General features: G+C 41.5%; 2 protein-coding genes across 3 annotated transcripts in view; both read left to right on the top strand.

The window, feature by feature from the left end:
• Positions 1-743: 743 nt before the first annotated feature.
• LOC132104771 (perforin-1-like) lies at positions 744-2,736 on the top strand. The gene is made up of 2 exons (XM_059510317.1): positions 744-1,259; positions 1,398-2,736. Exons 1-2 carry the CDS (start codon positions 745-747, stop codon positions 2,593-2,595), a joined length of 1,713 nt encoding a protein of 570 aa, XP_059366300.1. The 5' UTR covers position 744; the 3' UTR covers positions 2,596-2,736.
• A 17,321-nt stretch (positions 2,737-20,057) lies between these two features.
• LOC132104467 (perforin-1-like) overlaps positions 20,058-22,260 on the top strand; it is a 103,617-nt gene continuing 101,414 nt past the window's right edge. Inside the window, exons 1-2 of one of the 2 annotated variants that reach the window (XR_009423539.1) lie at positions 20,058-20,616; positions 20,755-22,019. Coding sequence is in view for 1 of the 2 variants with exons in the window: in XM_059509952.1 (XP_059365935.1) it covers positions 20,102-20,616; positions 20,755-21,961 (1,722 nt within the window). In the remaining variant the exon portion in view is untranslated. Of the gene's footprint in view, positions 20,617-20,754; positions 22,119-22,260 lie in introns of those variants that run through there. The other variant, XM_059509952.1, reaches the window with a different exon arrangement.

Below are 22,260 nucleotides of genomic sequence, written 5' to 3' on the forward strand. Positions count from 1 at the left end.
GACAGTGTTTGAAGTTTCATCCCTGCCTGCTGAAACCTTCTCAGGATTGTATGATACCCAGCTCCTTGTGCAATACTGTCAAACCTTCAGGACACCAGTTTTCACTGATGGACTGGTGGTCAGCAAAATGTTGGCCTAAAAAGATATATTGTGGACAAGGAGCAGGACTCTTTGTTACTGCCAGTAGTTTAATTTAATGTTTTCAAGCAATCTCAGTCAGTGTCATACCTGGTACTTTCAAACATAAAAATGTTAATCATTTATTTATTGCTTATGTAAAAGAATAGTAAATACACAGATACTTTGTACATACCCCCATTCACAGGTACCTTTCAAACTGAAACCAGAGTATCTTTTTATAAATGCTAGAATCTTCAACTCTTTAGTTTAACGGTTCTGCTGCTTTGTAACAGTACTATGCAAAACATTATTTATAGAATTGCCCATCTTTGGACCACTCAATGTGTTAAAGATTTGTCATAGCCACGTGATGACATATAATTTGCTTTATAAACCTTTGACACCCACAACCACAGTCATCATATGAAAAGACAGGTTAGAGTAACAACATATTTATTCAATGTTTTGCTTTTAAAACTTTTTGTTAAATGTTTAACATAACAATGCTGTAATTGTTTGAATGACTTTATTGTTTCAAATCTAGAAAACTTTTTGAATGATGTTAAATTTACACCAATAATGAACTGACAGAAATATTTACGTTTTCTTATCTCGCTACAGATCATGGGGAAGTTCCAGATTTATCTAGTTTTCTTGGCATTGCTTCTTATGACCATTTTTGGAGAGGATGACTTAGGTGCATCAAAAGAGTGTAAGGATGCTCCCTTTGCTCCAGGATACAATCTTGCTGGAGAAGGATTTGATGTTGTGACCATGGAGCGAAAAGGTTCTTATGTGATCAACACAGAAATATGGGATTTGGGGAATGGCACTTGTAAATTACGCAAAAACAGGTACATGAATGGAATGAAACAGAAGCTACCAGCAGCAGTTGTAGACTGGAGGACCTTGCCAAAGTGTTCAATGAAAGTCTCCAGTCAGATCTTTGAATCAAGTGAAGCACTGGTCAATGATTCATCGTCAGCACTCTCAGTCAGCTGGAAAGTTGGTATAGACATCAAGGCTGTTGGAGCTGCAGTTGGAAGCACTCATTCCAGGGAAGCAAAATTTGCAATGACAAAATCAAAAGAAGACAAATACAGTTTCACCAAACATGAAGTTGGGTGCAATTTTTACAGGTGAGAGAGCTGGAGACTCTTTTATTCCTTCATTCATGATGTTAAAAAGATAATGACTATGCAAAGAAATAAAGCTATTAATTGCAAACTATTTCTTTTATTACACTAAATTGAAATGAGTTTACTGTTTCTTTACAGATATCGTGTAGCTGCAAAGCCACCTCTTCACAAAGAGTTTCTTCAAGCAATCAGATCACTCCCTGCATCCTACGATCCAGACGCCTACCGCAACCTGATCGCCACATATGGCACTCACTATACCACAAGTGTTAAGTTAGGAGGGCAAATGAAAGCCATAACAGCCATCAAATCCTGTCAGGCTGCAGTGAGTGGACTTACAGACACTGCGATAAAAGACTGTTTGGATGTGGAAGCCTCTGGTTCCTACAGTGTAGCAACTGTGAAGGCAGAAGCACATTTTTGTAAAGAAAAGAAGAAGAAAATGGGCACAAATGAAAACTTCAGCTCCATGTTCAGTGAGCGTCAGACAGAGATTATTGGAGGAAACATCAATGGAGAAGATCTACTTTTTTCTGGTTCATCACATCCAGATTCCCTTAAAAAATGGCTTGAGTCTTTGAAGAGTGTCCCTGACATTGTGCATTACTCTCTGAAACCCCTTCATTTCTTACTGAGTAACAAACATCCTGCAAGAAAAGGACTGAAGAAAGCTGTTGAAGAATACATCGTTCAAAATGCCCTCATGAAGGTTTGCTCTGAGCCTTGCAAGATGGGCAGGAAGTGCAGTGCAAGTGACCGATGTGCTTGTGTTTGTGAAAGTAGTCAAATTATAACGTCTAACTGTTGTCCACCTGCAAAAGGACTTGCCACCCTGAAAGTCTACAATCTCAGTGCCAAAGGTCTGTATGGAGATACATTTACACAAACAGATGGCACTGTAACTGTTACATATGACAAACAAACGAAGCGCACTAAGACCATTGATAATAATAATAATCCACGTTGGTCAGAAACATTTGACTTTAGTCCTATTAAGATCAGAATGGTCAATAAACTAAAATTTAAAGTATTTGATGCAGACAACTACTGGAACAGCGATCTCCTTGGTTCATGCTCTTTTGATCTTAGAAGTGGAGTTGTGACGGATGCTTGTGCTTTTAAATATGGCACCTTCTTTTTTACCTATGAAGTGAAATGTGCACCCAGTCTGCAGGGCCCACAGTGTAATGTTCACAAACCTTCTCCAATGGCTGCACATCTGGCTGATATTTTCAGCTCAAGAAATGGTGTTCTGGTTAAAGACCTGCCGAGGCTTGAATTAGCTCTCAACAACATCGATTTCAAGAGCACTTATGGAAAGCTAATGATGCTGTGACTTGCATCTTGAATCCCTCCTTTATGCTTGAGAAGTAGCCATACAGTACTTTCATCTTTGTAACCTTTGCTTACTTATTTTCCCATTACTGATATTTTTAAAATATTTCCTATTATTCTCTGTGTTTTTGCATCAATAAAGCATTTTTTAAAGACATCTATGTAGGGCTGTGGATCTTTGGTAGCCAGCGAATCGTTTTGATTCACCATTCATACAGTTTCTATTCAATTCAAGAATGATTTTTGCAAACTAAGAATGATTCAATTCAATTCAGTTCACAATTAAATTCGATTCGATTGATTAACGATTCGATTCTGCATTTTTTTAAGTGCATTCACAGGATTATTTAAATTCTTTAAATGTTTAGTAAGGGGGAAAAATTACAAACCACCTGTCTGGATTGCATATAATATTCCCCAACATAACCAACATACAGTGTATAAATATATCAAATAAAGCAGCCAGCAGCCTGCAGAATGAGGTGGGGATGCACCTGGGGCGGGGCTGAACGTGTCGCCCTGTCCCATACTTACTCTGATTGGTTTGATCATCTTCCATAGACATACTGTACATGATAGGAAATGTGTGTGTAGTTTGTGTAGGATGGAGTTTGTTGTTTAAAAAGCTAAAAATGCTCTGCAGTTTTACCAAGCCTTGCATTTTACCAATGCACATAAGAAAAAAATAACATAAGCCTGTAACTGTCAGGGTTTTGCACTGTGACTTTGTTTTATGTTTGTTTCCTGTGTCTCCAGTGTCAGCACATGGCCTTGTTAGTCGTTTTCTCGGCCATGTGCTCCTTTAGCCCCTTCTCCTCGTTTCCTCTTTACCACACCCTCTTGTTACCCTAGTTGGTCTAATTGTGCTCACCTGTCCCTCATGTATTTTCATCCCTATTTATAGTGCAGCTTAGCCTTTTGCGTTTGCTGGTCCATTGTCATTCTCACCCCCTCTGTCTCTGTCTCTGTCTCTGTCTCTGTCTGTGGATGTGGATGAATATGTCTCCTTGTCTGGTTGGTCTTGTGCCCTTGTTTTAGTAATTTGTTTGTTCTTGCCCTTTGCTTTCATTTGTAATATTTATTTAGTTTTCTAGTCTTGATTCTTGGTTTTGTTCGATCATTCTCTTATATTGATTAAATTGGTAATTTATTTTGTTACTTTGCTTTTATTAGTTATTTTGTTTATATTCTTTGTCTTGGATTTAACTTGTTTTTGTGGAGCTTTGTCCTGTCTAGTCTTGTGTTCGAGTCCCTGACCTGTCCCCATGTGTCCTGCCCTGGTTCTACCAGCCTGGCATCTGGTCTGTCTCCAGATTCAGTGGTCAAGTTTCTGAGCTCCGCTCTATGGTGCCTTGTGTGGCCTTCTCTATCAGCCTGGTCTTGCTGCCCCCTCTGTTGCCCAAGTATTCTGCCAGTTGTTTCCTGAAGCCTTCCCAGTGGCCTTCCCTAGCTGTCCTGTTTATTGTGTTCCTGTTGTGGTATCTGTTGTGCACTTCACTACCTCTTGTATCAGTCTGTCTTGTCAACAAAGCCTTGTTATCTCACTGCAATTGGGTCCTCCTTCCCAAATCACTGACATTATGGACCAGCCAAATTCGGGACCCAGCAGATGAGTTTTTTTTTTTTTTTTGGTCTAGTGAATTTTTGCCCTGACTTATTAATCATGTCTTGTCAATTTCAGATACCCCTGAATTTACTGTGATTGCTGCCAGCACTCCTGGGTTAGTCAAACCAGTCCCAGGCACCTTTGATTTGACCGACCAAATTTGCTGCAGCTATACCTGATCTAGTCAAGTTCATACCAAATTCTCCTGAACTATGGAGAACATTTTTGAATCTGTCAAGTCCGGTTCAAACTCCACTGAGATTGCTGCAGTCATCTTTGCTTCAAGTCTGTTCAAAACATTCCTGAGAGGGTTAAAGTTATCAAAGCAAATCCAGCCCCAGAGCTTGCTCCAGTGTCGGATCCAGCCCCAGAGGGCAATTCATCAGCACCAAGGGCTATCAAAAATCTGTTCATGAGTCAGTTCTTGAGTTTCTTACGGAGGGAGGGTATTTCAATAGCCCCCAAGGGTCGTCCTTCGTCAATTTTGGAACCTGGTTTAGAGGTGTCTAGTTCGGTGGCCTTGTCAGAACCTCAAGTCACAGTCCCAAGGGTATTCTTCCAAACCTCCCGGCCTATTTGACTTTGTTACTGCAGTTATACCAGAGACTGTTCTAGACTTTAATAAACCTAGAAAAAAAAGACTCTTTCTTTCTGTTTTATTTGTAAGACAGAGATTGCAATCCTCACAATAGCTCACTTCCTTAAAAAAAAATTTTCACCCTTTTCAACAAATTTTTCTAACATTACTCTGTGGTGGGGGTAACGAATTACAACTACTCCTGTTACTGTAAGTAGTTTTTTCGGGTAATTGTAACTCTTTTTTTGAGTATTTTTTTTAAAGCTGTACTTTTACTTGTACTTAAAGCACAAATTAAGCAAAATAATCTACTTCCTTTTAAATCACAGTTCGTTAAGGAGTACTTCCACAATATTAATTAATATAAAAAAATTAAGGCACTTCACCAGCCAATGTCAATGTCACCTTTATTTATATAGCGCTTTAAACAAAATACATTGCGTCAAAGCAACTGAACAACATTCATTAGGAAAACAGTGTCAATAATGCAAAAATGATAGTTAAAGGCAGTTCATCATTGGATTCAGTTATGTCATCTCTGTTCAGTTAAATAGTGTCTGTGCATTTATTTGCAATCAAGTCAACTATATCGCTGTAGATGAAGTGTCCCCAACTAAGTAAGCCAGAGGCGACAGCGGCAAGGAACCGAAACTCCATCGGTGACAGAATGGAGAAAAAAACCTTGGGAGAAACCAGGCTCAGTTGGGGGGCCAGTTCTCCTCTGACCAGACGAAACCAGTAGTACAATTCCAGGCTGCAGCAAAGTCAGATTGTGCAGAAGAATCATCCGTTTCCTGTGGTCTTGTCCTGGTGCTCCTCTGAGACAAGGTATCTGTATCTGGGGCTCTAGTTGTCCTGGTCTCCACTGTCTTTCAGGGATGTAGAGGTCCTTTCTAGGTGCTGATCCAGCATCTGGTCTGGATACGTACTGGATCCGGGTGACTGCAGTGACCCTCTGATCTGGACACAGACTGGATCTGGTGGCCACGGTGACCTCGGAACAAGAAAGAAACAGACAAATATTAGCGTAGATGCCATTCTTCTAATGATGTAGCAAGTACATAGGGTGTTATGGGAAGTGTTTCCGGTTCCGGTTTACCTAATTAATGCAGCCTAAAAATCATTTAACGGATTTGGATAATAAAAGCATATTAGTATGTTATGTGTATGCCAGGTTAAAGAGATGGGTCTTTAATCTAGATTTAAACTGCAAGAGTGTGTCTCCCTCCCGAACAATGTTAGGTAGATTATTCCAGAGTTTGGGCGCCAAATAGGAAAAGGATCTGCCACCTGCAGTTGATTTTGATATTCTAGGTATTATCAAATTGCCTGAGTTTTGAGAACGTAGCGGACGTAGAGGATTATAATGTAAAAGGAGCTCATTCAAATTCTGAGGTGCTAAACCATTCAGGGCTTTATAAGTAATAAGCAATATTTTAAAATCTATGCGATGCTTGATAGGGAGCCAGTGCAGTGTTGACAGGACCGGGCTAATATGGTCATACTTCCTGGTTCTATTAAGAACTCTTGCTGCTGCATTTTGGACTACCTGTAGTTTGTTTACTAAGCGTGCAGAACAACCACCCAATAAAGCATTACAATAGTCTAACCTTGAGGTCATAAATGCATGGATTAACATTTCTGCATTTGACATTGATAAAAGATATCAATATCTTTTAGATACCAATAAAGATATCAGATTGTGAAAGGATCAATAAAAGCACTGATATCTGAACCGGGAAAAGCGTGGAAGAAAGTGTGAAGGATTAGTCACTGATGGTTTTCTTCACTAATAAGACAAGAACCATCAGTGACCAATCCTCCACACCGCAGACTGAGGACAACTTCACAATGACGGGGACACACACTCTCTCTCTCCTCCTTCTCTCTACTCTCAGAGATTGATGTTTCCAAACATATCCTGTCCAGTCATCTACTACTTGTCCACTTTATCTGATCCCCACTCACCTCCTTCAAGCGATCTCTTCTTCAGTCATACCTTCACTTACTCACATTATCAACTCCTCTCTTCACTATGGAACATTTCCCCCAAACATCTAAGCAGGCTTGGGTAAGCCCACTGCTTAAGAAACCATCTCTAAATCCAGCGCTTCTAGAAAACTACAGACCCTCATCCCTTGTTCCATTCATTGCAAAGACACTTGAGCGAGCTGTGTTCAACCAGCTCTCTATGTTCCTTGTACAGAACAACCTCCTGGACCGCAACCAATCTGGCTTCAAAAGTGTACACTCAACTGAGACTGCTCTGCTCTCGGTTACTGAAGCCCTGCGACTGGCAAGAGCAGCATCAAAATCCTCAGTACTCATCTTAATGGACTTGTCTGCTGCTTTTGACACCGTTAATCACCAGATTCTCCTGTCCACCCTCAGAAAGATGGGCATCTCTGGAACCGCACTCCTGTGGTTGAAGTCCTACCTCTCCGATAGATCCTTCAGCGTGTCTTGGAGGGGTGATGTTTCTAAGTCACAACAACTTGCTACTGGGGTTCCTCAAGGCTCAGTACTTGGACCAATCCTCTTCTCCATCTACTCATTTCACTTGAGAATACTATGTCAGCAGCATTTATGAGCACTTTTTAATTAATATTACAAATTTAAGCTAAGCGTTTAAAACTTCGCTGTGCACTACAGTCTCCGTACTCACACTGTCTTAGACACTAATATTTTAGCTGAATCACATTTTTCAGTATTACATGACATCATGAGTGTGTAAATGCACACATGTTGTTGTTTTCTGAGGGTGCGTCTAGCAGAGCGTTAGGATCCAGAAGCAGTTAAGCATGATTTCAGATGTAACCAGCAGATATTCTTAAAGGGCTCCTAATATCCTTTTTTACTTTTTGAATTTTAGTCAGTGTGTAGTGTGTATGTTTGGGCATAAAAAAGATCTACAAAGTTATAAATCTCAAAGTTAACTCCAAAGGGAGATATTTCATAAAAAAAATCCCTTTACAAGAAATACAAAAAACGGCAAGTTTGAACTACAGCATTGTTTTCTGGGTTTTGTGATTTCACAAAGTGGCCCATTAGAATACCATTAAAATAAATCCCGCCTATGGAAATGGTTGGTTGGTGGGGAGTGGTGAGGTCATGGTTCGAACGCTTGGCTGAGTGGATCAGATGACGTTATTTTTTTTAGTAAAGGGATAATCTAACTAATTACTTTTCCCGTCATTACAGCGCCGTTAACATTACTGGACATTAAATGCGGTGCGTTACTATGCATTGATTTAATAAACTATGTAATCCGAACGCACCCCTGGCTCACACAGCTAGTGAGGAGGTGGGTTAATAACGAGATAAGCGATTATGCCAGTGTTTTTACACACATGCCAGCACACGCGCCAGTGGCACCACACACACACACACGCAACAGTTAAACAGAGATTCGCAGCAGCAGCAGAGATGGCGAGTCAGGAGCAATCCGATGAAAAGTTGGTATTTTCAAGGTGGAGATATAAGCACTACTTCAAATTCACTGTGGTCAAAGGCAAGAACATGCATGCAATGTGTACATGTAATGTGAGACACGCATCTACAAAGCTAGTGGCCAAAAAAATTCTCTTTCAAAGATAATACTTGAAGTACAGGATAAAACTCTTGCTGTCTGTTGATGTGCAATAAATATCGAAAGTTATGTACGAACACCTGTCTGTTCTACTCATTTCAACTGACTTGTGAAAACTGCTCAAAAAATACAAATTCTTTGACATATAGCAACTTTTTTTTTTACAGTAACGCAAATAGTTACCTTCCCTGTGTGGCACCCAAGTGGTGGGTTTCGTTGTTCAAGACTCAATTAATTACAACACCGACTATGCCACCCTGGGAATTTCACCCAGGAAAATAATGGTCCAGTAAGGACACAGGTTCGTTCCCACAAAGATAGAGCAGAGACGTAAATATAGAAAATAATAACACTTTATTATGGCTAACTAAAACTCCACACACACACTTCAGTACACAAGGGGTTAATATGGCTCAAATCAAAACTAAAAATCATACAATCCAAAAAGTAACTTGTCAGATGGCGAGGAGAAATAACAAACCTACCCAACTCTACTTCACTACACACTTCAAACGTACACTGATGTACTACTCACTGCACCACAAGCACACGTGCATTCAGGTGACTGAAAATTAAGAAGAATTAAATCACTCAGTGAACAAGGGTACCCATTAACTTGGACCTAGAGTGGTCAGCACTCCTTCCTAGCCAATCCAACAAAAAAAATACACAAATTAACATCAAATTGACACAAATAAATAAACACAAGATAAAAAGAATACAATCAAATTGTCACAAATCAAATCAATAAAACACAAAAAGAAAGAAAGGAAATACAGTCAAATATCACAAATCAATACACAAAAAAATACAAAGTTGATCAAAGAAATACAAATAAACAAAACCACCAATTCAATCACCTGCCCATAAACATTACACACACACACCACTCCATAGGATCGCGCAAACTCACAACCATTAATACTTATTTCTCACAATCTCCAGACGTCAAATTCACTGAGTGTAGACTGGTCAAGCAGGCGCGAATGAGGCAAGGCGGAAACGTCGCGGCCACGTGCAACAGTGCGAAGGTACTCGAAACAGGAAGACAAAGACCACACAGGAAGGGGAAGCCCATTCACGGTCCCACTCAGCTCGTTGTAATCATGCGGACATATTACCAGCTCTTGACCCCTTCAACTGAATATTAGTAAGTCAGCCCTTCCAACGGCATACCACAAATGGATAAACACAGCATAGGATGCATACCAAATTATGTGTGGCTCAAAGATCCCCATGCGGGAACAGCTCTGAAAGACAGCGTCCAAGTCTGCAGCAGTCAACACGCTTCCCAACAACTCAGAAACCCTCCTTATTCACTCATGCACCTTATAGCGCACCTGGATCTAATTAGGTGATTACCATGCAGTAAGTAATCAAGTTGTTACCAACATTAACTATGCAGCTATGCCTGCTACACCTGGTAATGAGTTACTTTTATTATAGAGTAATTCATTTACATTTTACAACTCAGTTACTTTTTGGAACAAGTAGTGAGTAACTATAACTAATTACTTTTTTAAAGTAACGTTCCCAACAGTGGTCATAAGGCATTATGGTGATGGTTTTGCCAAAAAGGCTTTTGCTGAAAGATGGAGCAGTTTCCCCTTTGTCAGGAAAATGTGCTGTATCTGCATCACAGCATGTAAGTGTGCTGCTTTATTTAATGTTGTGTGTTTTATTTATGTTTCAAAGTATAAGTTTGAAAGAATGCCGTTTCTGCGATGTAATGCATCAGTAACCCACTCACAAGGGATTTCAATTCTTGCTTAGACAGTTTTGGTCTCCAACAATATGTGAACTTTCCAACTCACTCTAAAGGCCACACTCTGGACCTCATCTGCTGTTCAGGTGTCACACCCCGGGACTGTACTGCAGATGTAATACCCATATCTGATCATAAATTGCTTACCTTTAATGCTGATGTTACACTCTCTAAATCCAAACAACAACGTTTGATGTCATTTTGGAATATAAAAAAGATCGACCGTTCTGTTCTGACTGCCGCAATTGCTGATTTTCCAGTCAGTGACCAGCTCACTTCTCCTGACAATTTGGTCTCCTTTTACAGCTTTGAACTACAGCAGCTCCTTGATACTCTTGCACCTCTTAAAACTTGGACTGTATCATTCACCCATTCTGGTCTTTTGATACATAGAGAGCTGTATAGTGAACATGTTCATCCTTACAAAGATGCTCTTTATGCTGCCAAAAATGTTTTCTATTCACATGTAATTGAGTCTGGAGATGGTAATACTAAAGCACTGTATTCAACTGTTAATTTTATTCTGAAACCTCCTGACACACTTCCTGCACACCTGTACTGCACTGCCCAATGTGATAAATTTATGTCTTTCTTCAGTGACAAAATAACTACCATCCACCAACAATTGGCCTCTTTGGCTACCCCTTACTGTAGTTCGTCACACAGTGTCTCAATTAATTTGCCCCTCCTCTTCCTTTCTTCTTTTAACTTGCCATCTGAAGAATAAATTTCTCAATTAATTTATAAATCTAATTCTTCCACATGTCTACTTGATCCTATACCAACTCATTTGGTAAAGGCCTGTTTTTCCTCTTTATCTTCTCTTATAACTCATATTATTCACATTTCTCTTAGCTCTGGCATTGTTCCATCATCTTTTAAAATAGCTGCCATAACCCCTGTTCTTAAGAAACTTGGCGCAGACCCAAACAATTTAGATAATTACCGTCCTATCTCAAATCTTCCATTTATTTCAAAAATTCTTGAAAAATCAGTGGCAGCACAGGTTCATGCTCATCTTAGTAATAATAACTTGTATGAGTGTTTTCAGTCAGGGTTTTGTCCTAAGCATAGCACTGAAACTGCACTAGTTAGAGTAACGAATGACCTGTTAATGGCTGCTGATGGCGGGTTATCTATTCTTGTTCTACTTGGCTTGAGTGCAGCTTTTGACACAATTTCACACAGTATTCTCTTGCATCGACTATCTGGCATTGGTATCACTGGTATTCCTTATGCCTGGTTCACTTCATACCTTTCAAACTGCACAGTTTGTACAACTAAAGAAATTTCATTCCCAACCTTCTCCTGTTAGCTGTGGTGTCCCCCAAGGCTCTGTCCTAGGCCCCCTATTGTTCCTAATTTACCTTCTCCCACTCAGCAATATCTTTTCAAAATTCGGTATTAAATTTCACTGTTACACCGATGATACTCAGCTTTACATTTCTACAAACCCTGATTCCATTCTCCCTCCCGCCTGTCTTACCAACTGCCTTCATGAAATAAATGTTTGGTTTTCTGCCAATTTCCTCAAACATAATGCCAGCAAGACTGAAGTACTCCTCATTGGTACTAATTCTACTCTCTCTAAGTCATGCAGTTCCTTTTCAGGAACTCGAGCTGCATCGAACGCTTTTGGGGAACGTCCCTGACGAGACCGACTCTGAATATCATGTGCAATCTGTCCATTGGAAAGGCATGACGTCACGGGCGGGGTGACGTAGCGACCAGGAAGTTATAAAAGCACGTGCCGTGCAGCTGGCTTCAGCTTCGCGTCTGTCAGCAAGCGCTCTGTATGTGCATGTTAAAGTCTGTCCCGTTGGTCCTATTTATTGTTGTCTGTCCCTTAGCCATTAAAAGATCGCTAAAATAGCTCAATATGCCTAAAGTAAAAGCAAAGACCAACATATTAAGGGCGATTCCCGGAGGGCTTTCTTCGAGAAGTGAGCCTTCGCCAGCGTTCCTCGCTATGCTGGTTCCGCTTTCGCCGAGGCGGAGCCGCGCCGGGATTCGTTGGGTTCGCAGATCAATCTGCTGGAAGGAATGGAGACGGGCACGTCCTTATCTCCTACCTTACCCACCAGATCTGCCTGATTCCGGGGTTCGGAAGCCTGAGCTTCAGTTCTTCCCCCACGAGCATCGGGCTTGACGCTCTGCTTTTCTTACTCCGAGGAGATTGAAACGGAGGGCGTCGGCAAGCTTGTAGTTGCACAAACATAAAGTTGCATAAGCACAGTATAAAACAACAGTGTTATGCCTAACATTATACGGGCAGCGTTAATGAGCAGCTATTTAATCTCCGAGGGGATTAATATTGTTTGTGTGACTAAGCTATTCGCGCACTGTCGAGGCAACGCGTGTATTACATCATTTTCACTTTTTGATGTGAATTTTTCCTTACCCGACCGCGTGTCCGGTTATTTAAACTCCATTAAATATGCAGGAGTTAGTTCTATCACTTCAATGTGTACTTTATTGCAATCTAGACCGTGTTTACTTGTCTGATTGTTTTATTATTTTAAATTCTGAGGAATATGACTTGGAATATGACGTGGAAACTACTGCCAATGTATCTCAATGGGTCCTGCACATAGTAGAAAGAGGCTATCGCATTCAGTTAGGCCATCCACCGCTGACATTCAACGGGGTTACACCGACAATAGTCGGCCCCCTGCAGGCTCTGGTTATGGAACAAAAAGTGAATACCCTTTTAAGGAAGGAGGCCATCGAGGTGGTCCCTCCTCTAGACAGGGAGTCCGGGTTTTATAGCCGGTATTTCATAGTTCCAAAGAAGGATGGGGAGTTGCGTCCGATCTTAGACTTATGTCATCTAAACCTCTCAGTAATGTCACTGAAGTTCAAAATGCTCACTGTCTAACAGGTTGTAGCTCAAATCAGATCTGAGGACTGGTTTGTCACAATAGATCTCAAAGACGCATACTTCCATATCCATCCTTCCACAACACAGGAAGTTTCTGAGGTTCGCTTTTGGGGGCAAATCCTACCAATATTGAGTACTTCCCTTCGGCCTTGCACTCTCACCCCGCACGTTAATGAAATGTGTAGATGCGGCTCTGGTATCCCTCCGTATGCAGGGCATCCGCATTCTGAACTATATCGACAATTGGTTTATTTTTTTAGCTCAATCAGAGCAAATGGCAGTTCGACATCGAGATGTCGTTCTCGCACATATGGGGGAGCTGGGTTTGAGACTAAACGCCAAGAAGAGTGTACTTTCTCCAGTTCAGAGAACCACCTATCTAGGCGTAGTGTGGAATTCGAACACGATGCAGGCACGTCTGTCTCCTGCTCGGATTGAGTCGATCCTCAACATCAATCGAGAGAGTCAAAGAAGGCCAGTCACTCACTGTCAGTTTCAGAGACTGTTAGGGCTTATGGCAGCTGCGTCCATTTTTGCCTCCTGCACATGACACCCCTATAGTGGTGGCTCAAGACCAAGGGTTTTTCCCCAAGGGGGAATCCATTACGAAGTATCAAGGTCATGCGGCGATGCCTTCGTGTCTTAGACATATGGAAGAAACCTTGGTTCTTGAATCAGGGCCCGGTGCTGGGAGCTCCTTGTCGCCGTGTAACGCTAGCGACAGACGCGTCCCTCACCAGTTGGGGTGCGGTCATGAGTGGCCACCCTGCCCGCGGTCTGTGAGATCTGTGAGAATGCAGAGAGATCTGCATTCGCGCCCCTTGTACAAGCTGGCACACCAGATCCTTCTGTGGTCCCAGGACAAACTCCTCTTGTTCGGAGCAGTGTATATTCCATGGAGATTGACTGTGGGAGCAGACATACTGTTGAGACAGGGGCCGAGGCCCGGGGTGATTCACCCCGAGGTAGTGAAGTAGATATGGAGAGTTTTTTTGGACCTCTTTGCGACTCAAGAGATATCGCAATGTCCCCTCTGTTTCTCTCTAGTTCATCCAGCTCCTTTGGGACTGGACGCTATGGTACGGACTTGGCAGAGGCTTCGTCTGTAGCATTTCCCCCTATTGTTCTACTCCCGGGAGTTCTGGCAAAAGTAAGCCGGGACGGGGTCCGTCTGTTATTAGTAGCCCCGTTCTGGTCGGACCCGTTATGGCTCGCAGATCTGATCTCTCTCTTCAACGGCTCTCCATAGGAGATTCCAACCAGGACAGATCTGCTCTCTCAGGCACAGGGCAAAATAAATAACCCTCACCCGGAGTGGTGGAATTTGTGGGTGTGGCCCCTGAGGGGGCACAGCTCATAGCTTCCGGTCTCTCAACCGAGGTTGTTGAGACCCTCCTCCATTTCAGAGCTCCCTCTACGAGGAAACTGTACGCCCTGAGGTTGAAACTCTTCTCCTCATGGTGCAGAGACCGCCAGCTTGACCCTGTTAACTGCCCAGTTGGTACAGTTCTGGAGTTTCTACAAGCTAGGCTCTCTGCGGGGTTAACTCACTCCACCTTAAACGTGTACGTGGCGGCCATAGCTGCTTACCATGTCCCTTTCAATGGTCAGTCAGTGGGTAGACACCCCCTAGTTACACGTTTCCTTCATGGTGCACTGAGGCCAAAGCCTTCTTATACCCTCGAGCGGGTTATGTTCCTAAAGTTCCCTCTGTTACTCCACAACCCATGGTACTGCAGACCTTCTTCCCTCCTCCCTTTCAGGGAGCCAGACCAGGAGAAGCTAAACTATGTGTCCAGTTCGAGCCTTGGACGCATACGTCTACAGAGCTGCCCTGTGGAGAAAATCTGACCAATTGCTTGTTTGCTGCGGTCTTCCTAAAAATGGTTTTCCTGCCTCTAAGCAGACCCTTAGTCGTTGCATAGTCGAGGCTATCAACGTCTCCTATGAGACCTCTGGTCTTCCCCCTCCTTTGGGGGCCAAGGCTCACTCTAATCAGGGTATGGCGGCCTCTAAGGCCTTCTCAGCAGGTGTGTCCCTCTTGGACATCTGCAACGCTGCGGGGTGGTCCACGCCCTCTACATTTGTCAGATTCTACAACCTTGATATGGGAGCCACTCCGGGTTCTTCTGTTCTCTCGCCTTAGCTGTGCTCTTCGGATACACACTAGGCAGGGATTTGGAAGTCTGGCAGCGTGGGCACATCGTTCCCCAAAAGCGCTCGACGCAGCTCAAGTTCCTGAAAAGGAACATCTCAAGGTTACGTATGTTACCCTGGTTCCTTGAAGGAACGAGATGCTGCGTCGCAGAGCCAGACTCCCGGCACCCCTGCCGGCGCTTGTTTCCCTACTCGAAGCGGAAGCCAGCTGCACGCACGTGCTTTTATAGCTTCCTGGTCACTACGTCACCCCGCCTGGACGTCATGCCATTCCGATGGACAGATTGCACACGATATTCAGAGTCGGTCTCGTCAGGGACGTTCCCCAAAAGCGCTCGACGCAGCGTCTCGTTCCTTCAAGGAACCAGGGTTATATACGTAACCTTGAGACATTTTTCATTATCCATTGATGATTCTTCCATTTCTCCCTCCCGCCAGGCTAGGAACTTGGGAGTCATCTTTGACAGTACCCTATCATTTGATGCTCACATTAATAACATAACTAGGTCTTGTTATTTTCATCTCCGCAATATTCCTTGCCTCCGTCCATCTCTCACTCCGCATAGTTCCTTTATTTTTGTTCATTCGCTTGTCACCTCCCGCATCGATTATTGTAACTCTCTATTATCTGGTCTACCACACAAACCTCTTCATAAACTCCAGCTGATTCAGAATTCTGCAGCTTGTATCATAACCCGGACTTCACCTATTGAACACATCACCCCATCACTTCAACAACTACATTGGCTTCCTATCAACTTTCGGATTGAATTTAAAATTCTCCTCCTCACATACAAATCTCTTCAAAACCTTGCTCCACCTTACCTTTCAGACCTCTTACATCCCTACACCCCTTCTCATACTCTCCGTTCCTCTTCACTGGGTCTCCTCCATACACCTTCAGCTCGCCTAACCACCATCGGCCATAGGGCCTTTAGTCGTGTTTCTCCTCGTCTTTGGAATTTTCTCCCAGTCAACATCCGTAATTCAGACTCTTTAGCTCAATTTAAAGTCAAACTTAAAACTCATTTATTCAGAACTGCTTATCTTCTATGATTACTTTGTACACTCAAGTCCAGTATTTTTATTCTTTCTTATTTATTTATTATTATTGCTGTTTTTTATTGACATTGTTATTTGCTGTTATTTTCTGTTTTAATATTGTTACTGTTGTTACTTGTTGTACGGTGACCTTGAGTGGTTTGAAAGGCGCCTTAAATAAAATGCATTATTATTATTATTATTTTATGTTGTTGGTTATCACAAAACGGAATATAATACGAAAAAGTAGGTACTATCTTACAGCGGTCTCCTTTCCCCAACAATGTATTGCATTACGTCACCTTGGGGAGAGAATTTACCAAAGCCCGTCTTGAGAGCATTGAGAGTGACTAGAGAGAGACGAGTAGCAGACGAGAGTATTCAGATAGCGCAGATTATAGATAAATACACAGATATAGATAGATAGATTAGATATATAGATAGATAGACAGACAGACAGATAGATATCGACCAACAGCGACCAAAACGCACTCACTTCCCTACAGCACAAGCTTTCCAACGCAGTTTCCATGGGACGGCACCTGCCAAACACAGCAACAGACACGCGGCTACGTTTGCAACAACATTTTCACCTGAGGAAGAGATAAACGCTTAGAAACGCCCATATAGCTAGCATGATGCCTTCTATTTCTAGATGACAAAGACATAGTTTACCAGTTCTACGACACTATGAGAAAGGTAATCGGTACTTATCTGAACTAACGTCATGATCACTGCCACTAGATATAAAGAAAATGTTGATTTTTCACTCGGTGCTATTCAGTGACAGTAAAAAAAATATATATGTGTCGTTATTGTGCACTGCTGCTCGTAGACTAGCTCCAGTGCTCATTGCTGCATTGCTAAATGATAGCAACTCACCAGGACACTTCACCAACTCTCCACTCATTCTCCTCGGACCATGCATTTAATTAATCAGTGCTTGGCAATTCCTCATTTGCCCTCTCACGTCTGACAGGTTCGAAATTATACGGCTGCGGGCCATCATACATGTTGGCTCTTGCCACCTCTTCCTCATACTAGTCAGTCGATATAGTTCTGATGCTGCGTTCCAGGCAGGTTTTTGAGGTCGTAATCACTATTTCATACCATGACTAATGACTTTGTACCGTTCCAGGCAAGTTACGCCAAACTTTCTGAGCGCAAGGAATTGTAGCTAGATTATTTCTTTTATTGCAACGTTACACTGACCTAAAATCGTTTTTTCAACGTGTACCACTTGCATAAACACTGCGTCCGTAGGCAGTATTATCCGTAGGGGCTGTCATTGTTGTTTTGCGTGCTGTGTGACGTCGGAACTCTGAGTACATCGATCTAGTACGAGTTCACGGGTGGGAAGTCACGGGTTTGACTGCCGTTCCAGTGCACTTTCAGGGGTCTAAGGTTGGAAAAAGGTTGACGTCCCCAACGTGACGTCATCACCGAGTTATGTTAATAGCAAAAACGTAAAAAACTGGTCTATAAGACCATTTTTGAGACATTTAAAAAATTATATACATATCTTGAGTGATTTATGTACCCATTAATCGAAAGTGGTGGTTAACCTGCAACATGGCCTTTAAACGACACATCGTGCAGCCCTAGTCTGAAGTCCATTTCCCATAATCCCGTGCCTAGGGCTAATCACTCATTACCACTCCCCTATATATACTGTGTTTGGACTCTAAATTATTGCGAAGTCTTGTTTAGCCCAGTCTGACATTTCCGAGCATTTTCCTTGTGTTTGTTCCTGCCATGTCTTATCTTGGATTGTTTATACCGCCTGTTATTCTCTGTTGCCTGCCCCGACCTCTGCCTGCTATTGTTTCTGATTATGGATATCCTTTGACATACTTGACACTGTTTGGAGTAAACAGTTTACAGTTTACCGTAAATGTTTATTTATTTATTTTTGCTATTTAGTTGTTTTTATGCTATTTGAAAAAGGGAAAAACTACAGTACACTTTAAGCAAGGCGCAACGCAAGTATTTTTGCTAGTTTCAGTCTGGCGCCATTCGCATTTTCCCATCCAGTGGGAAAATGTGTGTTGGTCTAAAACAGAGGTGTGTTCAGGCGCATTGCTGGCACATTGAGAGCGAGAGAGAGAGAGAGAGAGAGAGAGACAGAGAGAGAGAGACAGAGCGAAAGCGCACACGCGCAAGACAGTGGAGAGTCATGGCAGTATTTACTCATAAACTAAATCACAACCTGTTAAGAACCATCAAAGAATCTCATCACCTTAACTAAAAGGGGTCAAAGCCTAGAAGTGCATCTAAATAGTTAACAATCAGTTACTTGAATTGGTTCTGTAGTTGATGAGTAAAGTGTCCCGGTGCATGTACAATGCGTAGATTCCTGTTGAATCCTGTTAGGAGTGAAACCTTGGTCATTTCATCCATGGATTGACTGCTCCGAAGTGAATCAACAAAGTTGCTGAAAACTGCCAAAAGATCGGACTCCCCCGGAAGGGGAGTCACAAGGTTTCCAAGGTGAATGGGTGTGTTAACGGAATGGCAAGTTAAGAAAAGCACCTTTTCGGGTGTGGGAGAGGTTTTATCTGGTTTCCCAGTGACAACCCTTTTGGTTGGATTGACCAGTAACAAGGCATATAGTTTCAGCGGTAAAGTGTTTCTTTGTTCCAGTGACACCTCATTTGCATATTTTATGAATGCTGTGATTAACTGGTTATCTGGTAACCCAAACTATGATACAAATAGTATGATGCATTTTAGGATCACATAGCGTACATAATTGTTTGAGGAATAAAAAGCAGATCATTTTGATACCGAGGATATAACATGTAGAAGATCTTAAAGCAGAGATACACTGATATACCTGAATATGAGCATTGAGAGTCTAACTAATACAAATAAAGAATTGTAACTAGTCTACTACAATAGTCAAACATACAAACAATACATGCATATACTAGATACATTTGTAACTGAGTAATTATAGTCTAATTAATATGCAAATTTCAAAAGGAATCCCTACAACATAAAGCCCAAACGATCGTACATGATCCTAAATCAATGCTATATATCTTTGGACCACTCAGTGTGTTAAAAATATGTCATAGCCACTGATGACATATCATTTGCACTACAAATCTTTGACACCCACAAGTTTCATCCCTGCCTGCTGCAGCCTTCTCAGAATTGTACTAGTATGTTGCCCAGCTGCTTGTACAATCCTTCAGGACCCCTGTTTTCACTGATGGACTGGTGGTCAGCAAAATGTTGGCCAAGAAAGAAATACTGTTGACAAGGGACTCTTTGTTACTACCAGTAGTTTCATTTAATGCTTTCAAGCAATCTCAGTCAGTGTCATACCTGGTACTTTCAAAGATAAAAATGTTAATCATATATTTATTGCTTATCTAAAAGATTAGTAAATACACAGATACTTTGTATCTACTTCCATTCACAGGTAGCTTTCAAACTGAAACCAGAGTAACTTTTTATAAATGCTAGAATCTTCAACTCTTTAGTATAACTGTTCTGCTGCTCTGTAACAGTATCGTGCTTTTAGAGAGCTAACTGACACATTCAAGACATGTTCTTCGCTTTTCACAAAACATTATTTATAGAATTGTCCATCTTTGCACCACTCAATGTGTTAAAGATTTGTCATAGCCATGTGATGACATATCATTTGCACTACAAATCTTAGACACCCACAACCACAATCATCAAACGAAAAGACAGGTTAGAGAAACAACATACTGTATTCATATGTTTTGCTTTTAAAAATATTAGTTAAATGTTTAAAATAACAATGCTTTCCTTTTTTAAGACATTATTGAAAACTGATCTTTGTGAATGATGTTAAATTTTACACCAATAATGAACTGACAGAAATACTGACTTTTTCTTATCTCATTACAGATCATGGGGCAGTTCCAGATTTACCTAATTTTGTGGGCATTGCTTCTTATGACCATTTCTGGAGAGGATGACTTAGGTGCATCAAAAGAGTGTAAGGATGCTCCCTTTGTTCCAGGATACAATCTTGCTGGAGAAGGATTTGATGTTGTGACCATGGAGCGAAAAGGGTCTTATGTGATCAACACAGAAATATGGGATTTGGGGAATGGCACTTGTAAATTACAAAAAAACAGCTACATGAATGGAATGAAACAGAAGCTACCAGCAGCAGTTGTACACTGGAGGACCTTGCCAAAGTGTTCAATGAAAGTCTCCAGTCAGATCTTTGAATCAAGTGAAGCACTGGTCAATGATTCATCGTCAGCACTCTCAGTCAGCTGGAAAGTTGGTATAGACGTTAAGGCTGTTGGAGCTGCAGTTGGGAGCACTCATTCAAGGGAAGCAAAATTTGCAATGACAAAATCAAAAGAAGACAAATACAGTTTCACCAAACATGAAGTTGGGTGCAATTTTTACAGGTGAGAGAGCTGGAGACTCTTTTAGTCCTTCACTCATACTGTAAAAAATATAATGACTATGCAAAGAAATAAAACTATTAATTGCAAACTATTTATTTTATTAAATTAAATTTAATTGTGTTTACTGTTTCTTTGCAGATATCGTGTAGCTGCAAAGCCTCCTCTTCACGAAGAGTTTCTTGAAGCAATCAAATCACTCCCTGCATCCTACGAATCAGATGCCTACCGCAACCTGATCAGCACATATGGCACTCACTATACCACAAGAGTTGAGTTAGGAGGGCAAATGAAAGCCATAACCGCCATCAAATCCTGTCAGGCTGCAGTGAGTGGACTTACAGACACTGCGATAAAAGACTGTTTGGATGTGGAAGCCTCTGGTTCCTACAGTGTAGTAACTGTGAAGGTAGAATCACATTTTTGTAAGGAAAAGAAGAAGAAGATGGGCACAAATGAAAAGTTCAGCTCCATGTTCAATGAGCGTCAGACAGATATTATTGGAGGAAACATCAATGGAGAAGATTTGCTTTTTTCTGGTTCATCACATCCAGATTCCCTTAAAAAATGGCTTGAGTCTTTGAAGAGTGTCCCTGACATTGTGCATTACTCTCTTAAACCCCTTCATTTCTTACTGAGTAACAAACATCCTGCAAGGAAAGGACTGAAGAAAGCTGTTGAAGAATACATCGTTCAAAATGCCCTCATGAAGGTTTGCTCTGGTCCTTGCAAGATTGGCAGGAAGTGCAGTGCAAGAGACCGATGTGCTTGTGTTTGTGAAAGTAGTCAAATTATAACGTCTAACTGTTGTCCACCTGCAAAAGGACTTGCCACCCTGAAAGTCTACAATCTCAGTGCCAAAGGTCTGTATGGAGATAAATTTACAGAAACAGATGGCACTGTAAGTGTTACATATGACCAACAAACCAAGCGCACTGAGACCATTAATGATAATGATAATCCACGTTGGTCAGAAACATTTGAGTTTGGACCTATTAAGATCAGAATGGCCAATAAACTAACTTTTGAAGTATATGATGCAGACAACTACTGGAACAGCGATCTCCTTGGTTCATGCTCTTTTGATCTTAGAAGTGGGCTTGTGACTGATACTTGTGTTTTTACATATGGCACCTTCTTTTTTACCTATGAAGTGAAATGTGCACCCAGTCTGCAGGGCCCACAGTGTAATGCTCACAAACCTTCTCCAATGGCTGCCCATCTGGCTGATATTTTCAGCTCAAGAAATGGTGTTCTGGTTAAAGACCTGCCGAGGCTTGAATTAGCTCTCAATAACTCAGATAAGTTCAATTTCAAGAGCACTTATGGAAAGCTAATGATGCTGTGACCTGCATCTTGAATCCATCCTTTATGCCTGCGAAGACACAGTACTATCATCTGCTAGAAAAAAATACATCTGTAACCTCTGCTTACTTATTTTCCCATTACTGATATTTGACAAATATTTCATATTATTCTCTGCTTTTTTTCATCAATAAAGCATTTTAAAGGCATCTATGTAGGGCTGTGAATATTTTGTAGACAGCGAATCGATCTGATTCATGATTCATAAGTTTTCTATTCAATTCAAGAACGATTTTTGCAAATAAAGAATGATTCAATTCAATTCACAATTAAATTAGATTT

The sequence above is a fragment of the Carassius carassius genome, chromosome 25, assembly GCF_963082965.1.
Source record: "Carassius carassius chromosome 25, fCarCar2.1, whole genome shotgun sequence".
Taxonomy (NCBI): Eukaryota; Metazoa; Chordata; class Actinopteri; order Cypriniformes; family Cyprinidae; genus Carassius; species Carassius carassius.

Bases quoted from the DNA above. Each gene is read 5' to 3' on its own strand.
- LOC132104771 (XM_059510317.1), top strand. From the start codon at position 745: ATGGGGAAGTTCCAGATTTATCTAGTTTTCTTGGCATTGCTTCTTATG. The intron at 1,260-1,397 runs GTGAGAGAGCTG...GTTTCTTTACAG, and splicing joins GTTGGGTGCAATTTTTACAG to ATATCGTGTAGCTGCAAAGC.